General features: G+C 38.0%; 1 protein-coding gene across 6 annotated transcripts in view; it reads left to right on the forward strand.

Moving 5' to 3' along the window:
• The window catches only part of afdna (afadin, adherens junction formation factor a), a 224,583-nt gene extending 207,855 nt beyond the window's left edge, over positions 1–16,728 (forward strand). For 2 of the 6 annotated variants that reach the window (XM_060831652.1, XM_060831653.1), the window contains 4 exons: positions 1,738–1,872; positions 2,059–2,584; positions 5,805–5,898; positions 15,306–16,727. In XM_060831652.1, the coding sequence (XP_060687635.1) occupies positions 1,738–1,872; positions 2,059–2,584; positions 5,805–5,898; positions 15,306–15,465 (915 nt within the window). In that variant the 3' untranslated portion in view covers positions 15,466–16,727. Of the gene's footprint in view, positions 1–1,737; positions 1,873–2,058; positions 2,585–5,804; positions 5,899–15,305 lie in introns of all 6 variants that reach the window. The other 4 variants (XM_060831654.1, XM_060831655.1, XM_060831656.1 and 1 more) reach the window with 3 other exon arrangements.
• Positions 16,729–18,609: the final 1,881 nt, after the last annotated feature.

Genomic DNA, 18,609 nt, shown 5'->3' on the forward strand with positions numbered 1-18,609 from the left:
GTGCCTTTACACAAGCAGCCCAAACCAAAATGTTCCATTTCACTATTTTATTGTGATCACTATAAAGTAGTGACTTGAGGTTTATGCAACAACAAGTCATTGCTTAAGAAAGCTGGATGTTGTTTGAAGTAAATTCTGTTAAATTAGAAATTACTGTTTTAATTGAAATGGCTGAACAATTCAGCATTCATTTTATATGTGCTCAACCTTTTTTTAAAGTTAATGTTTGTAAATGATTAGTTTGATGATGGGCCTGAAAATTGCTGAGGAATACAAGTTCCATCAAGCTTGTTGGTTAACTGGTGCTTTTCATCAGGTATAGTGTGTTGTCACAATTGATGCAAGGATGGGAAAGGAAATTTGTTTTTGAAAAACAAATCATCAAATAAAAGTGGTGGTTCAGTTGCTTTATATGTTAAACTTTATTTAAAATATTATTACTGTCTTTGTCATATATCCCTTGTCTTTGATGTTGGATTGAGGTATGATTAAATTATATTTTAAAGTATCTCTTATTGTATAGATGTGTCTGTAAAGCTAAATATTATAATGAGGACAGGGTACTGTTTTTGTGGAACTGAAATTGATTCCAGCTTTTCTCCTTATAAATACAGTCTGATTCAACTTATTCAATTTATTGGGTGTTAACATTGTTTGAAAGTGTAAAGCATGTGGTAGAACCTGTCAGACAAATTTGCTATGATGTGAGTTTTATGGTAATGAAATGTCCAAACACAACTTATAGTTTAGCAGTCACTATTGCCCTCATCAGTATTAGTGCTTCTTTGGTGTTTTATTTTAATTGAAATGGCTGAGCAGGATTGCATCATTTCAGCTGACTAACACCTCAACCAATTTTCAGGAATTGTTGATCGAGCAGTTATGCTAACAGAAGTTGTTATTCTGTACTTAGAACTAAAGGAAGAGTAACACGTAGAATGCAAAATACAATGCTGCTTAGGCCATGGAGGAGCAAAATAAAGTAGTCGTTCTTCTCTAACGAGATTCCTCTGTGACCCCGTGCTATACAAAAATCGTGCAATTCAAATAATACTAATGTTGGCAATCTAATAGTGTTATAGTCAACACATTTTACAAGTTTACAATTTAGAAACCGTGTTCCCCACTTGCCAGCAGAAATAACTATATCTTGCCAGGGCTAACCTTTGGCTGCACTTTGTAATTTTGATTGCATTTTGGATCATTTTTTAAACCACTGTAGTATCTCTTTTCTATTATATCAAGGTAAAGCCTAGTTTAATTTATTTGTTCAAAAACTTCAGGATTGAATAAGCTCTAAAACATAAATTGCTACTTGGAAAATTTATAACAATGTTCCATTATGTATTTTAAAAATTATCATTATTTGTGAGGCTGGCAGTTGTCTTTTGGGGAAATCTGATCCTATAAATGAGTTACATTTTACAACATGTTGAGAGAAAATTACCTGACTAAGATAAGTTGAAATTTACAATGTCAGTGCAGGTAATGTTCTGCTGGTCATAGTCATTTTTGCCAGTGCAGGAATAGAACTTCAAAGCAGTTTGCTCTCTGATAGACTGCTGATATATCAGCATTAATGGTAATGTTCTGCAGTGTAGCAGCCTGGTGATCAAAGTAAAAACTGTCTTATATATACCAAATGTACCATGAATTACTGGTAGCTTACTGGAAACAATTTTTGGGAGGATCTCCAATTGTTGAATTTAAAATAATTAATTTATTGATATTTAACAGTTGCAAGATGAAGAACGCAGGCGTCATCAGCAGCTGGAAGATATCCGAAAAAGAGAAGCTGAAGAAAGAGCAAGGCAAGATAATGAGCGTCATCGTCAAGAGGAGGAGCAAGCAAGGAGAGAAACTGAAGAAAAGGTTGATGATTTTTTTAACTTTGCATTTTCTTGCTTTGCTCCTGTCCCCAGCAGCCATCAAGTTGATGTTGAGAGGTTTTGCTATTTACAATTTTTCCACCGCATCGTATTCCAATGAATGTGTCAAAGCAGTTCTCTTTAATATTATTGTATTTTTCACACTGACAGAAATTTCTGCTTTCCATAGAGAAGACAGGAAGAAGAATATTATACACGTTTGGAAGCTGAAAGGCGTAGACAACAGGAAGAAGCTGAGAGGAAGTTGCTGCAACCTGATGAACCTGGTCTGTACAGGCCTCCCCTTCCAAGGAACTATGCTTCTGAAACCCAGCAGTATGAGTTCCCTCCCCCACCCCATTCATCTAACGCTCCTCCCCCTCCTCAAAGAAACATCTCTTACATGAAAACACAGATCGTCTCCCCTGACACAGTTTACACTGCCAAGTTTGTCCCATACAATGATGAGGACGAGGATGATGCAAATCTTTCAGGTCAGGATAAGTACTCCGTCACAAGAAAATCGTATGGTGATCTCCCTTCTGCCCCTAAGCAGCCGCCATTCATTCGTCAACCCCGCCCGGTTTCAGATGGCTACTATCTTTCAAACTCATTCAGACCACCATCTGCCAATGCCAACAGTACTGCTCCAAAAGCTGGTGTTCCCCTTCCCCCTCCAACCAAACCGAACTTCGTGCCACAGAGTGGTTCAAAAGGTAGAGATATAAACAAGTAACAATCTTGTATTCCTTTTTGATGTTTGGACTTTCTAAGTTCTTCCAACTTCCTTAGAGAGAATGCAACTATAATTATTTCCTGATGTAAAATTCTCTTCCTCCAGAATAACACAAATTTCACTTGATATTCGAATCAATGAATCATTTTGCCTTTAAAGAATATTCTCTCTTCAATTTCTTAGTATCTATCTCAGATTTTCCTGTCCTCTCAAATTAGATATTTTTGTTGCACTCCCCTAATATGCTTAGTGGATACCTGATCCTTTACTTTAATTTGTTCCAATCAAAGTACTGTTGGTTTTGGTTTTTAATCTGTTCTGTGAATGAATGCATCTCAAAAGCCCCTCTCCATATACTGGAAGAGAAGGTGGCATGGTATGCTTGCAGTTTTTATCCATTTTGAGAATTTCAAGCCTTCTCTTTTACTGTTCATGTGGCAAAGGGGAACTGATCTGGTGTGATCTAACTTAGCATTATGAGTGGAATTAGTTGTGAACCAACAACAAACATGCTTGTTGAGATTCTATAAATGTCTGCCTCTTAAATTTAAATTTGTAATCTATTGGTTAACTAGTAACTATTCAAACAACAGTTTGTTGATAGGTAAATTAAGATTTCACAACTATTTGTCCATAATGCATCGAATGCAATCTGGCTATAGAATTTGATTACTCAAAATTATAGTCTGTATTGTATTCATATTCTCTTCAATCATTACCTAACACTGTCATTTGCCTTACTCATTTTTTTCATTTTGTGCTTAACCAAACTCCCTGCTGTACATTTTTATAAAAAATAAATTGCTAATGCATTTGTAATGTTTTTGAATGGTAGCAAAAGAAACCAAGTTTAATGATGTCTTGTTTTACAAAGCAGAAAACTATACAATTGTTACAACTTGTAAATTTTTAAGTCTTTGATGAAATAATATCAATAATTTGGAATATGTATTTTGGTTTTAAACCCAATCTATAATTGGTCAACATGTACAATGGGAAAAATAATTTTAGACTTTAGTTTGGGGGAGGGGAAAGAAATATTCAACATCAGATCAGAGAAATCTAGGCTTAAGTTTGTGCAACCAGTCAGAATGCTGCTGAAACTCTGACGCACACAGTACATGATAGTTTAAACTGTCTTAGGGGTAATACTCATGCCCAGGGACCTTCTGTGATTGTCCTATTAATTTCGCTATCAAAGATTTGGTCTGAATAGATGGGATTTACCTGGAACCTTGGTCTGGAAATGTTACACAGTTTGATCTCTGGTAAAGATCCTTGATTAACTAATATAACTCAATTGAATTCTGCAACCAACTGCCATGCGGTCCCTCCTTTCTTCGTCATCACCACCTCCTACTCTTCCACAATCTCCATCCTCACCGCCTCCTTGCCTCATCCCCTACCTTATCCATCCCCCACTTGCTTCATCCCCTTTCCACACCTCTATCCTCATTTACTACCACCACCACCACCCTTCCACAGCTTTCATAGAATGAAATTATCATCACCCAGAGTTCATTGTGCAGACAATCAACTGAGTGTTTGCACAGCTCCATCCCCTGGTTAGTGGTTTCCTTGGCTCAATGAATGTTTGGTAAAGAGTTCTGCATTTCCCAAATTATTTCTCACTATGTCTACAATATTTTGAAAGTACAGTAATAAAACATGTGGAATAAAGACAGCTGTTTTTAATTTCCAAAATGCTTCCCCAGATAGCATAAAATTGAAAATTGGTTTGTCTTCAATTAAAATTTTAAAGCATGTATGACTTGATCATTTAGATTACATGCTCCATTTGCATGTATCTATTCCCCTTGTCCACCAAGCTAAATGTGCTCCAGTCTTGAAATCTCATCTTACTCTTCTAGCCCTCTTTATGCTGTGTTTTGACACCATTCCACTGAACGTCTGACCATCCAGTTTGTTTTCTCTTCACACCAACTGAGTTCTCTTTTCTCTAGTATTGTCCAATTCCATTTTAACACTTGCTTCCATTAACAAATATCCCATGTCAAACCCACATTTAATTCTCAGTTTGTAAAGCAGAGACCCCATTACGTTACCTCGAGTTCTTGAATGTATTGTTGAATATTTCAATATTGTTGAAAGTCCATGTTTGAACATGTCCAATCAGGATTCCACCAATTTCTAATGAAAATCATAGGATATTCACTGTGATTGTGATGTTTTGTTTCCTATTGACCTCTGTGCACCAAGGCTGATTGTACCAAATGCTGTCTCTTGTCCAATTGAGTGGAACTTAAACAACTTGCTTTATTATCTCTGCTGTATATCCTGCAATGGGTAATTTTATCATATATTGTTAACATATAGTGACGACCACTAACCACCTTTCTTTGTCCCACCCCCATCCCTCCCCGAAGAAAAGTTATACTTGATCCTATGTGTTGATAAGCTGCTTGTCTGCAATCCAGTCATGTGTAACTGCAATTATCATCAATCAAGTATACAGAAGACCCAAGTTACAATCTTCTGCCTCTGACACAACTCAGTTCTCCTAAAATTCCAAGTCAACCAATTTAAAATTTGCAACATTGTGTTCCTCCTTTTTCTCCTTATTTCTATACCATTGTTTCACCCCACAATCTTCCAAAAACTCTGCATTCTTCCAGTTCCACCCTCTTGTGTATCGCCAGTTTCTTTTTGTCCCAACATTGACCGTAAGATCTAGAATTTTCTTTCTAACTTCTCCATTGCTTCCATAATTAAGAACCTTCTTAAAATCTGCTTTTATAACTGACCCTTCTTCAGATGCAAATTACTTTTTTCAGACAAACCCATCTGAAGCCTTGAAACGTTATCCAATATTACAAGTGTTAAGTAAAGGTAAATTATTATTCTGTAGCAAACCTTCTAATCAGAGGATTTTTAAACCTAACTAGTAGGATCAGTATTACTGTAAATACAAGGCTGGAGTTTCTGATCCTGGACAGCGTGCAACTCATTTTGTTGCTTTATCTGGTAAAATAAAAATTGAAGTCATTGTTCAGTTTTTTAACATGAAGTTTCTCTTCCGAGAATTTGTAGTCCATTGTTATAAAAACACTCTCTTCCGTTTATTTTCCTACCATTCAATTTCCAGTATTGAAAGTTCATATTTTGTATGGGCTTTTGCATTTCATTATTCCTGATTGTGATCTAACCCTTCCAAGCTAAATATTTTACTTATTAATTAGGATTTGGTCCTTATGGCGGATCAACTACAAGTAGCATTGGAGCAAATGAAGTTTACAAAGGCCCGAGAGAGAAGCGTCCTGAGCAGAATAAAGGGTAAGGTTGACACATTGTTCTCACTGTATACAAGCTTTATATTTGCAAATGCCCAGTACTGTGTTTTTTATTTATGGGATGAACCCCAATTCTTTGAAGGTATGAGGCACAATTAAAACTTACTCTTCGGGTGCTTTCTGAAAATGCCTCTTAAAGATTTCCTGTTGGAACAGTCAGTTCAGTTTTGGGCAAAGTAAAGTTACATGATACATGAAGTAGAAAGTCATTTCTGGCCCAACTAGTCAGTATTCATGTTTATTCTTGGCACAAGTTGTTATTGCAGCTTTGTTATTACAGGCTTATTTGTATGTTTCTCCAAAGTGTTTGCAATATTTTGGGAATCACATTTGGATTAAAGAAACTGCAACTTTGAGACTGCAACACAACAATTTAATGCACAGTTTAACAAGGACCTCAGTGGGCTATTCTAACAGGGAGGGAGATGTAACGTTAAGGAATTAACATCACATCTATCTGAAAGCACAAATCATGTATGTGCCCCATTGACCAGTTGAAAAGGTGGTGCATGGGTAGCAAAATCCAGGTTTATTGGAAATAACTTCATTGCCTAATTCTATAAATTGCAGGTTTAATTGTTTCTTGTTACTGAGTATTATTACTAATGTCATCCCGTTTCTCCCCCTCAGTCGAAGCAAAATGCTTAGACACAGTATGGTTTTACCTCCTTCTTTATTCCGGGCCCTGGTCGGAGAGAGAACGATCGCTCACGTGCATAGGGACATGAGTTCTCAGACTTCTCTCTTGACCAGCAGTTTCTTAATGAATTGTAAATCATTTTACAGGGAGGAGCATCCAGATAAGGCAATGTGCAATCAACGACCTATTGATTGGGTGACTGTTACAATCAGCGAGTGTTAATAGTAAAGATTAAGCCGTCTGGAGTTACATAATGAATGTTCTTAACCTTAACTGGCTTCACATAATGAATACTTCTCACCTTGTTAAACTGACCTTACAAACTGAACGTTTCCAATATTGTTAAATGGCTCTATATAATGAATGCTTTTCCACCTTGTCAACACATTGTCCTTGCCTCCAGCACCCCATTGTTAACTGCAAGTTCTTATGAGTTATGCTCAACTGAACTTCTTGTTTCACAAACTCAAAACTTAAATTTTTCCCTACCTGCTTATACTCGATACACATCCTCACTAAGAGATAGATAACAACCAGCTTGGAGCCATTGGCCTACAGTGCTGTAGCATGGAATCTATCAATTTAAGCAGTTTTTAAATTCCATATTTATCTTTAGTTATGTCATTGGAACCTATTTTGAGAATTTGCGAGTTATCATAATTTTCAAATAGGTTGTGTTTTCATATGCTAGTAAGCTTATCTTTTGATGAGGTTTCTTTTTTTTGGACTGAAAGAAAGCTCAAAATTTAAATAAATGCTCCAGACTAAATTTGATGCTGCCTGGCCTGCTGTGCTTTGACCAGCAACACATTTGCAGCTAAATTTGTACATTGTCAAATTTCCAACTATAACTTTAGGTGTATCTGGTCTTGGACAACGACTCAATATTTTACATCAAGTGAAAACAATGTGCCAGATGTTTAAGATTAAAGAAAGATTTGTGATCTAAGGTTGCAATAACCTCCATAAACACAAATTCTGAAAGCCAGGACAGAATAGGGAAGATTATGCATTTTAAGAAATAATTTGGCACATAATGCCTTATTACTGTATATAGCATCATCCAAAGATACAGCACCGAAGGAGCTCATTCAGCCAAATTGTTGCAGCTGTTTGAAAGAGCAAACTAATTAATCTCACTCCTGTTAAGAGCTTCAAAACATTTCCTATATCAGGTTAAATACTCAAATCCTTAAGTTATTATTGTCCTGCTTATCAGTATTCCAGATCTCACTAACTCTGTACTTAAGAGCAGTTTCCTAATGTCACTTCTGGTTCTCTCAAGTTACTTTTAATCTGTAATCTTCAGTTACTGTTCCAATTCCATAAGAACTGTGTTTCCTTAATCATGAGACATTTAAGAGTAACTATGAACATTTCTATTGTCTCCTGTTAACCACCTCAGCTCCAAGACAAACCACAGTAATTATAAGTTGACCCAGCATATAAATGACCCCTGTTTTAAGCACCACAACGCATGTTTAAGCCAATTCAACAGACAAGTCAAACCTCAATTTTTTCTGTGAAAAAAAAATCAATGTTTAAGTTCATGCTTGCCTTGAGTTGGAACAAGGGATTGAGCAAGGTGCTGCAGGTAGTGTTTCTATTGGGTGCATGATTTGATGCACACAAAGGTTAACAGCACATGCTAACAGCTTAATAAGTGGGTCCACCTGCAAAAAGATTAATGGACAAAGCTGTTTTCAAGTCAGAACATAACATTTCCAGGATCAAATGCACCATGAAAACCAGGGTCAACCACTGGACTGATTGCAAGAAATGTAATGAGTCCTTGAAATTAAATTGTCACCACAAATGTGATGCATATATACTCGAATGGACCAAATCAAAATCACATCCCTGATGAAGGACTTGTGTCCAAAACGTCAACTCTCCTGCTCCTCAGATGCTGCCTGACCTGCTGTGCTTTTCCAGCACCACACTTTTTGACTCTGATCTCCCAGCATCTACAGTCCTCATTTTCTCCCGGTTCAAATCAGATGTTGAGTCTAGCAAAGAAATTGGTGCAACAGCTGATGGTGTAGCAGATTTGTGGAACAAAATATCTTTCATTATGACAGAATACCAAGAGCATTCAGATGCTTCCAAAAAAACTTAACCAAAATGATCAATTTCCAGCAATTTAGCAGCAAAAAATAATATCCATTGTCAAATTGGCAACATGGATAAAATGCCCATGAATTTCAATTTGCCCCACCATCTGAAATGTCCAAAAGAGAAGATTCCAAAATAATTCCAGTGAAGTCTTCAGGACATGAAAAGATAATATTGATGAGTTTGCATGGTCATCTGAACAAAATTAAATATATAGTAAGGTCAAAAGGTGCCTACAAAGAAATAAAATGCAAATTGTGGTTGTGTTGAGTGGTCTGCATTCTGTTAAATCTTTTGGATGTGTGTCTCAACAAGCCATTCAAGGATCTTGTTACTACCAAATGAAGCCTAGAATGGACCAAAGTTTTCTCAATCACAGCATAAAGGTTGACATTGTGTATGAAAACAATTTTTTTCACTTCCAAAGTTACGCCTAAAAAAAAAAATGCTTTCATTTTTTCTGTCCTCTGGCCAAACTTCTTGTGAAAACCGGAGTATACTACAATCATCAGCTCTCCTTTTAAAATTTGTTAGTAACAACTTAAAAAAAGTCCAAAGGCAAATTTCTCAAAATCTATTTCCTATTTGCAAATCCAGATGTGCATTTATCACATCCTTTGTAATAGATTCTAGCATTTATAGACATTTTTTAGAATCATAGAATCCCTACAATGCCCACTGACCTTCTGAAGAGTAACCCACCCAGATGCATTCCTCTACCCTATTATCCTACATTTACCCCTGACTAATGCACCTAACCTCCCACATCTCTGAACTCTATGGGAAATTTTAGCATGTCCAATTCACCTAACCTGCACATCTTTGGATTGTGGGAGGAAACCAGAGTACCTGGGGGAAACACATGCAGATGTGCAGAGAATGTGCAAACAGTCGCCAGTAGCTGGAATTGAACCTGGGTCCCTAGCGCTTTGAGACAGCAGTGCAAACCACTGAGCCACTGCTGCCCTCACTTTTTTAAGATGTCATCATCTATTTCCTCACATGCTGTATTTTCCATACCCTTCTCCTCAGTAAACACTGATTCAAAACACTCGTGTAGTATCTCCTCCATTTCCTGTGGTTCCACACATAGGCTGCCTTGTAGGTATTTCAGGGGTCCTATTGTCACCCTGTCTGCCAAAGTTATCTCCTGTCCCCTTTTTGCCCTCTTGCTTTCCTCCTTAAGTGTACTCCTACTGCCTTATATTCTTCTAAGGATTCACTTGATCTCTGCTGTCTATACCTGACATATACTTCCTTCTTTTTCTTGACTAAAACCTCAATTTCTCTAGACATCCAGCAGTCCCTACACCCACCAGCCTAATGGGAACATACTGTCTCTGGACTCTTGTTACCTCATTTTTTTGAAGGCTTACTATTTTCCTGCTGTGCCTTTACCTTAAACATCAACCCCCAGTCAACTTTTGAAAGTTTTTGCCAAGTGTTGGCAAATGGAACTAAATTAGTTTAGGGTATCTGGTCATCATGGGCAAATTGGACCAAAGGGTCGGTTTCAGTGCTGTACATTTCTATGACGCTTTTCTCAACTACTGATGTAAGGTTTGCAGATCTATACTTGCCCATTTTCTCACTCACTCACTCACTCACTCCTTAAAAGTGGGGTGACATTTGGTACCTTCCAATCCACAGGAATTATCCCAAAATCTAGAATTTTGGAAGATAATCACCAATGTATCAAATCTCTATAGTCACTTGCTTCAAAACTGGAATGAAGACCATCAGGTTCTAGAGATTTATCAACTTGCAGCCCCAATAATTTCTCCAGTATAGTTGTCTTATGATTTCTTTCAATTCCTCATTCCCTCTAGCCACTTGGATCTCTAGTTCTGGGAAATTTCTCTTATCATTCTCACTGAAAACAGACAGTAATCATTTAACTTAAAGGCAATATACTGCCAATGTTGGAATTCTGAATCAAACACAATGCTAGAGCAACTCAGCAGGTCTGGCAGCATTTGTGGGGCAAGAGACCATAAACATTTTGACTCATTTGATTTCTCTGTCCACAATGCTGTCAGACCTGCTAAGTCTCTCCAACATTGTGTTTGTTTTCATCTTTTAGCTTATCTGCTATTTCTTTCTTCCACATTATAAATTCACTTGACTCTTCCTGTAATGGGTTAAGAAGTGTGGCACTGGAAAAAAAAAATACAGCAAGTCAGGCAGCATCCGAGGAGCGGGAGTGTCATACGGGCATAAGCCTTTCATCAGGAATGGAGCTGAGAGATAAATGGAGGGTTGGGGCTGGGGAGAGAGTAGGTGGGAAGTGATTGTGATAAGTTGATGGGAGGGTGGAGTGGATAGGTGGGCAGGAAGATGAACAGGTAGGTCGTGTCAAGAGAGTGGCGCCGAGTTGGCGGATTGAATCTAGGATGTTGTGGGGGATTGAGATCCCCGGTGACCTATTCTACCTGTCCATCTATCTTCCCATCTATCCATTTCACCCTTCCCATTGACTTACCACAATCACCTCCACCAATTATCATCCCACCTATCTTCCCTATTTATCTCTCAGTCCCCTCCCCTTCCATATTCCTGATGAAGAGCTTATGCCCAAAACATCATCTGTTCCTCGGCTGCTGCCTGACCTTCTGCAGTTTTTCCAGTGACACACATTTTTACTCTGACTCTCCAGCATCTGCAGTACTTGCCTCCTTCCTATAATGGATCTACATTCATTTTAGCCAAACATTCCCTTTCACTTACTTGGGGAAGCTTTTGCAGTCCATTTTTATGTTTGCTAGTTTGTTCTGTTCTGTTCTCCCTCTCCTTATCAGTTTCTTGGTCCTCGTTTGTTATGTTCTATAAACCTCCCAACCTCTAAATAGCATACCTCTGAGTCATAGAGCTATACAACATGGAAACAGAACCTTCAGTCTAACTCGTGCGTGCTGACCAGATATTCTCAATTAATTTATTTCCATTTGCCAGTATTTAGCCCATTTCCCTGTAAATCCTTCCTATTCAAGTAGCCGTCCAGATGCCTTTTAAATGTCGTAATAGACCAGCCTCCAGCACTACCTTCTGGCAGCTCATTCCATAGATGCACCATACTCTGTGAGAATGTTGCCCCTTAGAACCCTTTTAAATCTTTCCTCTCCCACCTTAAGCCTATGTCTTCTAGTTCTGGACTCCCCTACCCCAGGCAAAAGTTCATATCTATTTACCCTATAGAGGCCCCTCATGATTTTATAAACCTCCTATGAGGTCACCTCTCAGCCTCCAGTTCTCAAGGGAAGATAGCCCCAGTCGATTCAGCCTCTCCCCACAGCTCAATCCCTCCAACCCTGGCAACTTCCTCGTAAATCTTTTTTGCACCCTCTCAAGTTTCACAGCATCCTCCCTATAGCAGGGAAACCATACGTCAATACTGTATTCCAAAAATGGTCTAATTAATATACTGTACAACCGCAATATGACCTCCCAACTTCTATACTCAATGCATTGTATTTGGTATGCTCTCTTTTATTGGACATTCTTCACTATCCTGTCCGCTTCCAAGGAACAATGAACCTGTACTCCAGGGTCTCATTGCTCAGCAACACTTCCCCAGAACCTTACCATTATGTATAAGACCTGCCCTGATTTGCCTTTCCAGAATGCAGCACCTCACATTTATCTAAATTAAACTCCATCTGCCATTCATTGGCCTATCTGATCAAAATCTTATTGTACTTTGAGGTAGCCACCTTCACTGTCCACTACCCGTCCAATTTTGGTGTAATCTGCAAAATTCCTAACCAATTGGTGGTGTAGTTCAGAGCGAAGAGGGTTACCTCCGATTACAACAGGATGTGCTAATGGGCTGAGAAGTGGCAGATGGAGTTTAATTCAGGTAAATGCGAGGTGCTGCATTTTGGAAAAGCAAATCTTCGCATGACTTATACACTTAAAGGTAAGGTCCTAGGGAGTGTTGCTGAACAGAGAGACCTTGGAGTGCAGGTTCATAGCTCCTTGAAAGTGGAGTCACAGGTAGATAGGATAGTGAAGGTGGTGTTTGGTATGCTTTCCTTTATTGGTCAAAGTATTGAGTACAGAAGTTGGGAGGTCATGTTGTGGCTGTACAGGACATTGGTTAGGCCACTGTTGGAATATTGCGTGCAATTCTGGTCTCCTTCCTATTAGAAAGGTGTTGTGAAACTTGAAAGGGTTCAAAAAAGACTTACAAGGATGTTGCCAGGGATGGAGGATTTGAGCTATAGGGAGAGACTGAACAGGCTAGGACTGTTTTCCCTGGAATGTTGGAGGCTGAGGGGTGACCTTAGAGGTTTACAAAATTGAGGGGCACGGATAGGATAAATAGGCAAGAGTCTTTTTTCCCTGGGGTCAGGGAGTCCAGAACTAGACGGCATAGGTTTAGGGTGAGAGGGGAAAGATACAAAAGAGACCTAAGGGGTAACCTTCTCATGCAGAGGGTGGTACGTGTATGAATGAGCTGTCAGAGGATGTGGTGGAGGCTGGTAAAATTGCAACATTTAAGAGGCATTTGGATGGATATATGAATAGGAGGGGTTTGTAGGGATATGGGCTGGGTGTTGGCAGGTGGGACTAGATTGGGTTGGGATATCTGGTTGGCATGGACAGGTTGGACCGAAGGGTCTGTTTCCATTCTGTACATCTCTATGATTCTATACCTCTTGTGTTCACATCTAGATCGCGTACATAAATGATGAAAAGCAGTGGACCCAGCACTGATCCTTGTGGCACACTGCTAGTCATAGTCTGAAAAGCAATCCTCCACCACCATCCTCTGTCTTCTACCTTAGAGCCATTTCTTTTAATCATATACAAATCTGAACTTGCTTTGTCAACTGCAGTTGACTGAGTTTTCTGAAGGAATGTATCATTCTTGTAAGTCGTGTAGTAGTTCCTTGCACTGAATTGCTGATGTACAGGCATGAAGTTTAATGGATTGTTCTAGTTAACCTCAACCAGCTTGTGTCTCATGCCTTCATAATTTCCCTTATTCAAATTAAACATCCTTGCTTCCGAACAAACTACCTCACTTTTATCATTTTAAATTCTATCACATTGTTGTCTTTCATCCTGAAAGATACTTTTTACAACAAGGTTGTGAATTAGCCTTTTTTCATTTCATCATTCTAGATCTAAAATAGGATGTCCTTTAGATGGCTCTTCAACATACTGCTCTGGGATACCATCCCTAACACACTCCAGAAACTCGTCCTCCACAGTTTTAGTGCTTTATTCAATTCCCCTGTCGATATGCACATTGAAGTTACCCATGAATACTATCATCCCCATGATACATATTTCTCTCATCTCTTGATTTATACCATTCCCAACACTGCCACTGCTATTTGATGGTGGTCTATAAATAACTTCAACTAATGTCTGCCACCCCTTGCTGTTTTTGGTTCCAATAGACAGATTCAACACATCATTCTGATCTGGGATTATCTTACTATTTCTTTGTATCAGTGCAGCTCCCCTCCTTTCCTTCAATGTTGTCAAATCATGAAAAAAAATTATGGAATATCCATCTCAATGGATAGAGGAGATAATTTGACAGAAGGATAATTCTAAAAATGAATATACCACATTAGATCCACAATAGGATCCTTTATGATACCAAACCCAAATGAAATCTTTGCACTGGATCTTGAAATACAGCATCTAATGGGGTTTTTAAAACATTGTCATTCAAATTTTCCAATTGAATAAAACACAACAAATCAACTTGAATTACTATTTTTTCACATTTCAGAATGGTAGCCAGCTACATAAACATTGGCCTTTTACAACTTCGATTAGGGCTGTTAATACATTTTTTGAAATAATTGTCAAACTGAGAAACAGTACATTGCATTGATTCTGAAAATGCAATAGTTCTTCCTGTAAAGTTGATTTTGTAGCATGGAACTGGAGTTATCCCAACAATTATAATGACCAGCAAATGTAGACTTCCAGACAATAGAAATAAAAGAACCCATTAGCACATTTCTCAACTAATACATAAAGGAAAGGGAACTTGTTTGCTCTCACATTATTTATATCAGTTGCAACAGTGAAATTATACATTTTAGGATTAGTGAACTATGTGCAGGCATTTAATTGTTTCAGTAGTCCACACAGAGGAAAAGAAAAAATATTGGAGGTCTGAATGTTTTTGTGTATTGAGATTGTGGTGTATTCCTTTCCAAGAGATTATCCCAAAGTATACTTACATATCAATTTACCTTGAAGCTTTGCAATTTCATGTAGTTACTGTCAGTTAGAATTGTCCAATTCATTTGAGATACATTTTGCAATTATGATAGTAGTGCAGTGAAAGTGACTGTCTCCAATACCTTACATCCATTATTTCCAGTATAGGTTTATTAGGTTGCTGACAATGCACAAACTTCAGACAGGGGTTTGCAAGCAGAGGAAGTTTGTCATTATATTTTCCTGAATTCTGCATTTGTTTGCAGGCTAATACCTTGAAGCAGAAAGATACTGATGCATTGGAACTTTTTTTATAAAAGGAACTAAGTAACTTTAAATATCTTTAAATTGATGCTACATTGCAACTAGTAATTGTGAAAAGAATGAATCTGGACTATAATTATATATATTCCACCATAATAACAGTCTCTTTTTATTTAAAAAAGGAACGGCCAAGAGCCAGAAGCACCGGTTGTGAAAGGATCCCCAGAAAATCTAACATTTAAAGAACGTCAGCGTCTTTTCTCACATGGACAGGACATTTCTAACAAAGTGAAGGCATCACGAAAACTGATGGAACTAGAAAATGAGCTAAACACAAAATAAAGTTGGTGTCTTATAAATGTGTTAATGAAACACTCAGTATATAATCTATGCTAGGTTGTACAGGCTAAATCTTTGACTCCTGCAACTCTAAAGTAGGATGCAGGAAATATTTCACTATGGCAAGTTGCATACCAAGCATATTATAAGTTAGCTATACAAATTGAGCACTGTTAAATGTTTTAATAAAGTTAAATGAAGGTAATGGTCACTTTTACAAAGTTTTGGGGTTCTGATTTTCTGAGAGTGCACTACACCTGGAAATGGCATATGGTGAAGCAAAATGGTATAATACAGAACTGTAAACGTTGTAATGTAGAAGCTTTTAAATGTATTGGAAGAAACCTTGCCCAGCAGCTGGTGCCTCAATCGTTTCAGCTATGCAGTAGGTGGCTAATAAATGGGAAGTGTGGACCTCATTCTACTTACAAGAAAGAAAAGCTTTCTTCTATGTGCATTTTAATAAAACTTGTTATGATTCCAACCAAAATTTCCTCTTAGCTAGATGTTCTGATTTGGATTTTAAAGTTGTTGAACAATTTTCTGTATAATATTGTGGTCTATAATTGTAATTAGGGATAAATGCACACTTCTAAGCATAGAGTAGACTTCCACTGCCTTAGGAAAGGAATCACTTTATATTAAATGTACAATAATTAAAAATGTCTAATGAAGATTGGAGTGTAAATATTTTTTTTACTTATGAAGCTGTTTCATGTGGAACAGAAGAGTGCTGTACCATTTCAGCTGTGTAGCAAGAACCAGTAGAGAAGAGAATGAGAATAAACCCCCTCATGAAGGACATGTTTGAAGCTTGCTGTATTTAAAGTTGGACAGGTGATTTGGTGATTGCCAGAGTCCTGAATACCAACAGCATGATACAAACAACTGGAACAAATTAGTGTAATTTTATAAATGAAAAATAAATTGCTATTGTTTCTGTGCTGCTGGCATTCAGAACTCTTAGAGGAAAACTGTTATATTTCATGGATTCTGTTGGGTTTACAGAGTTCTTTTGTGTGATCACCACTAGTGTGCTGTTATTAAATTGTTTACTGATCTCCAGAACTGCTGTAGTATCTTATTTCTACTGTATTTCACTTGCAACCTATTTTTAATAAATTACTTTGTATGTATTCAGAAGTTGTCCTGGCTTGCTTTTGCCTGTAAAGCTTTAAGTGTGCATTTGATTCAAGACATACAGATTAACTGGATATATGGTATACAGTTTAATGTATTAGAATGCCATACTTCTCATGAAATCTAGACTTAGAAATTGTTTCAGATATTTTGTGATACAATGAACAAGTGATGATTCTTGATTAAAGAACTTTGATTTTGGTATCAAGAAATTTGTATTTGAAAAATCATTCTCTTCTCTTCCTACTAAATTAAAATTAGCAACCATTCAAAAAGGTACTGCTTCATAGAGTAATACAGCACGAAACCAGACCTTACGGTCCAACTCGTCCATGTCAATCAGATATCATAATCCAACCCAGTCACATTTGCCAGTATTTGGCCCATATCCCTCTAAACCCATCCTATTCATGTACCCATTCAGATGCCTTTTAAACGTTGTAATTGTTTCTGCTTCCTCTGGCAGCTCATTCTATATACACCACCCTCTGCATAAAAAAGTTCTTCCTCTGCTGTTTTAAATCTTTTCCCCCTCTCCTTAAACCTATGCCCTCTAGTTTTGGACTCCCCTACCCTGTGAAAAAGACTTTGGCTATGCACCCTCCTCGTGATTTTATGAACCGCTATAAGGGTACCCTTCAGCTTCGAACGGTCTAGGGCAAAAAAAAAAGCCCCAGCCCATTCAGTCACTCCCTATAGCTCAAACCTGCCAATCTTGGAAACATCTTTTTCTGCACCCATTCAAGTTTCACAACATCTTTCCTGTAGCAGAGAGACCAGGATTGCATGCAGTCTACCAAAAATGGCCTAATCAACTTCCTGTACAGCTGCAACATGACATTCCAACTCCTATATTCAATGCACTGACCAGTGAAGTCAAGCAGAAAAGATGCCTCCTTTACCATCCTGCCTACTTGTGACTCCAGTTTCAAGGAATTATGAACCTGCACTCCAAGGTCTCTTTGGCACCAGGGCCCCATTAACTATATAAGTCCTCCCTGATTTGCCTTGCCAAAATGCAACACCTAATTTCACTAAACTCCATCTGTCATCCCTCCACCCATTGACCCATCTATTCAAGATTTTGTACTCTGAGATAACTACATTCACTGTCCATTACACCACTTATTTTGGTGTCATCTGATATTCACATCCAAATCATTTATATAAATGATGAAAAGCAGTGGACCCAGTACCGTTCCTTGTAGTGCACCACTGATCATAGGCCTTCAGTTTGAAAATCGACCCTCTACCACCAACCTCCATCTCCTATCTTCAAGCTAATTTTGTATCCAATTGACTAGCTCCACCTGGATTGCATGTGATCTAATCTTGCTAAGCAATTACCATACGGAACTTTGTTGAATGCCTTGCTGTAGTCCATACAGATGACATCTGCTGTTCTGCCTACAATCATCTTTGTCGCTTCAAAAAATCTCAAGCTAGTGAGACCCTATTACCTCTGCCATGTTGACTCTCCATCAATCCTGGCTTTTCTAAACGTGTGTAAATTCCTGGATTTTCCTTACCATCTTTCTTAAGTAGTGACACCACATTAGCCATCCCCTAGTCTTCTAGCACCTCATCTGTGGCTATCAATGGTACAAATATCTCAGCAAGGGGCCCAGCAATCTCTTCCCAAATTCCCTCAAAGCTCTGGGATACATTTGATCAGGTCCTGGGTATTTATCCACCTTCTTGCATTTTAAGACGTCAAATACCACTTCTTCTGTAATACACACAATTTTCAATATATCACTGTTATTTCCCCAAGTTCTCCAGCTTCCATATCTTTTTCCACAGTAGATATTGACACTTGTAAAATGGTTGTTTAGTATCTCACCCATCTCCTGTGGTTCCACATATAAATGGTTCTGTTGATCTTTAAGGGGTCCTATTCTCTCCCTAGTTACTCTTTTTCTCAAGGTATTTGTAGAATCTCTGGATTATCTTTAACCCTATTTGCCAAAGCTATACCATGTCTCATTTTTGCCTTCCTGATTTCCC

The sequence above is a fragment of the Hemiscyllium ocellatum genome, chromosome 10, assembly GCF_020745735.1.
Source record: "Hemiscyllium ocellatum isolate sHemOce1 chromosome 10, sHemOce1.pat.X.cur, whole genome shotgun sequence".
Taxonomy (NCBI): domain Eukaryota; kingdom Metazoa; phylum Chordata; class Chondrichthyes; order Orectolobiformes; family Hemiscylliidae; genus Hemiscyllium; species Hemiscyllium ocellatum.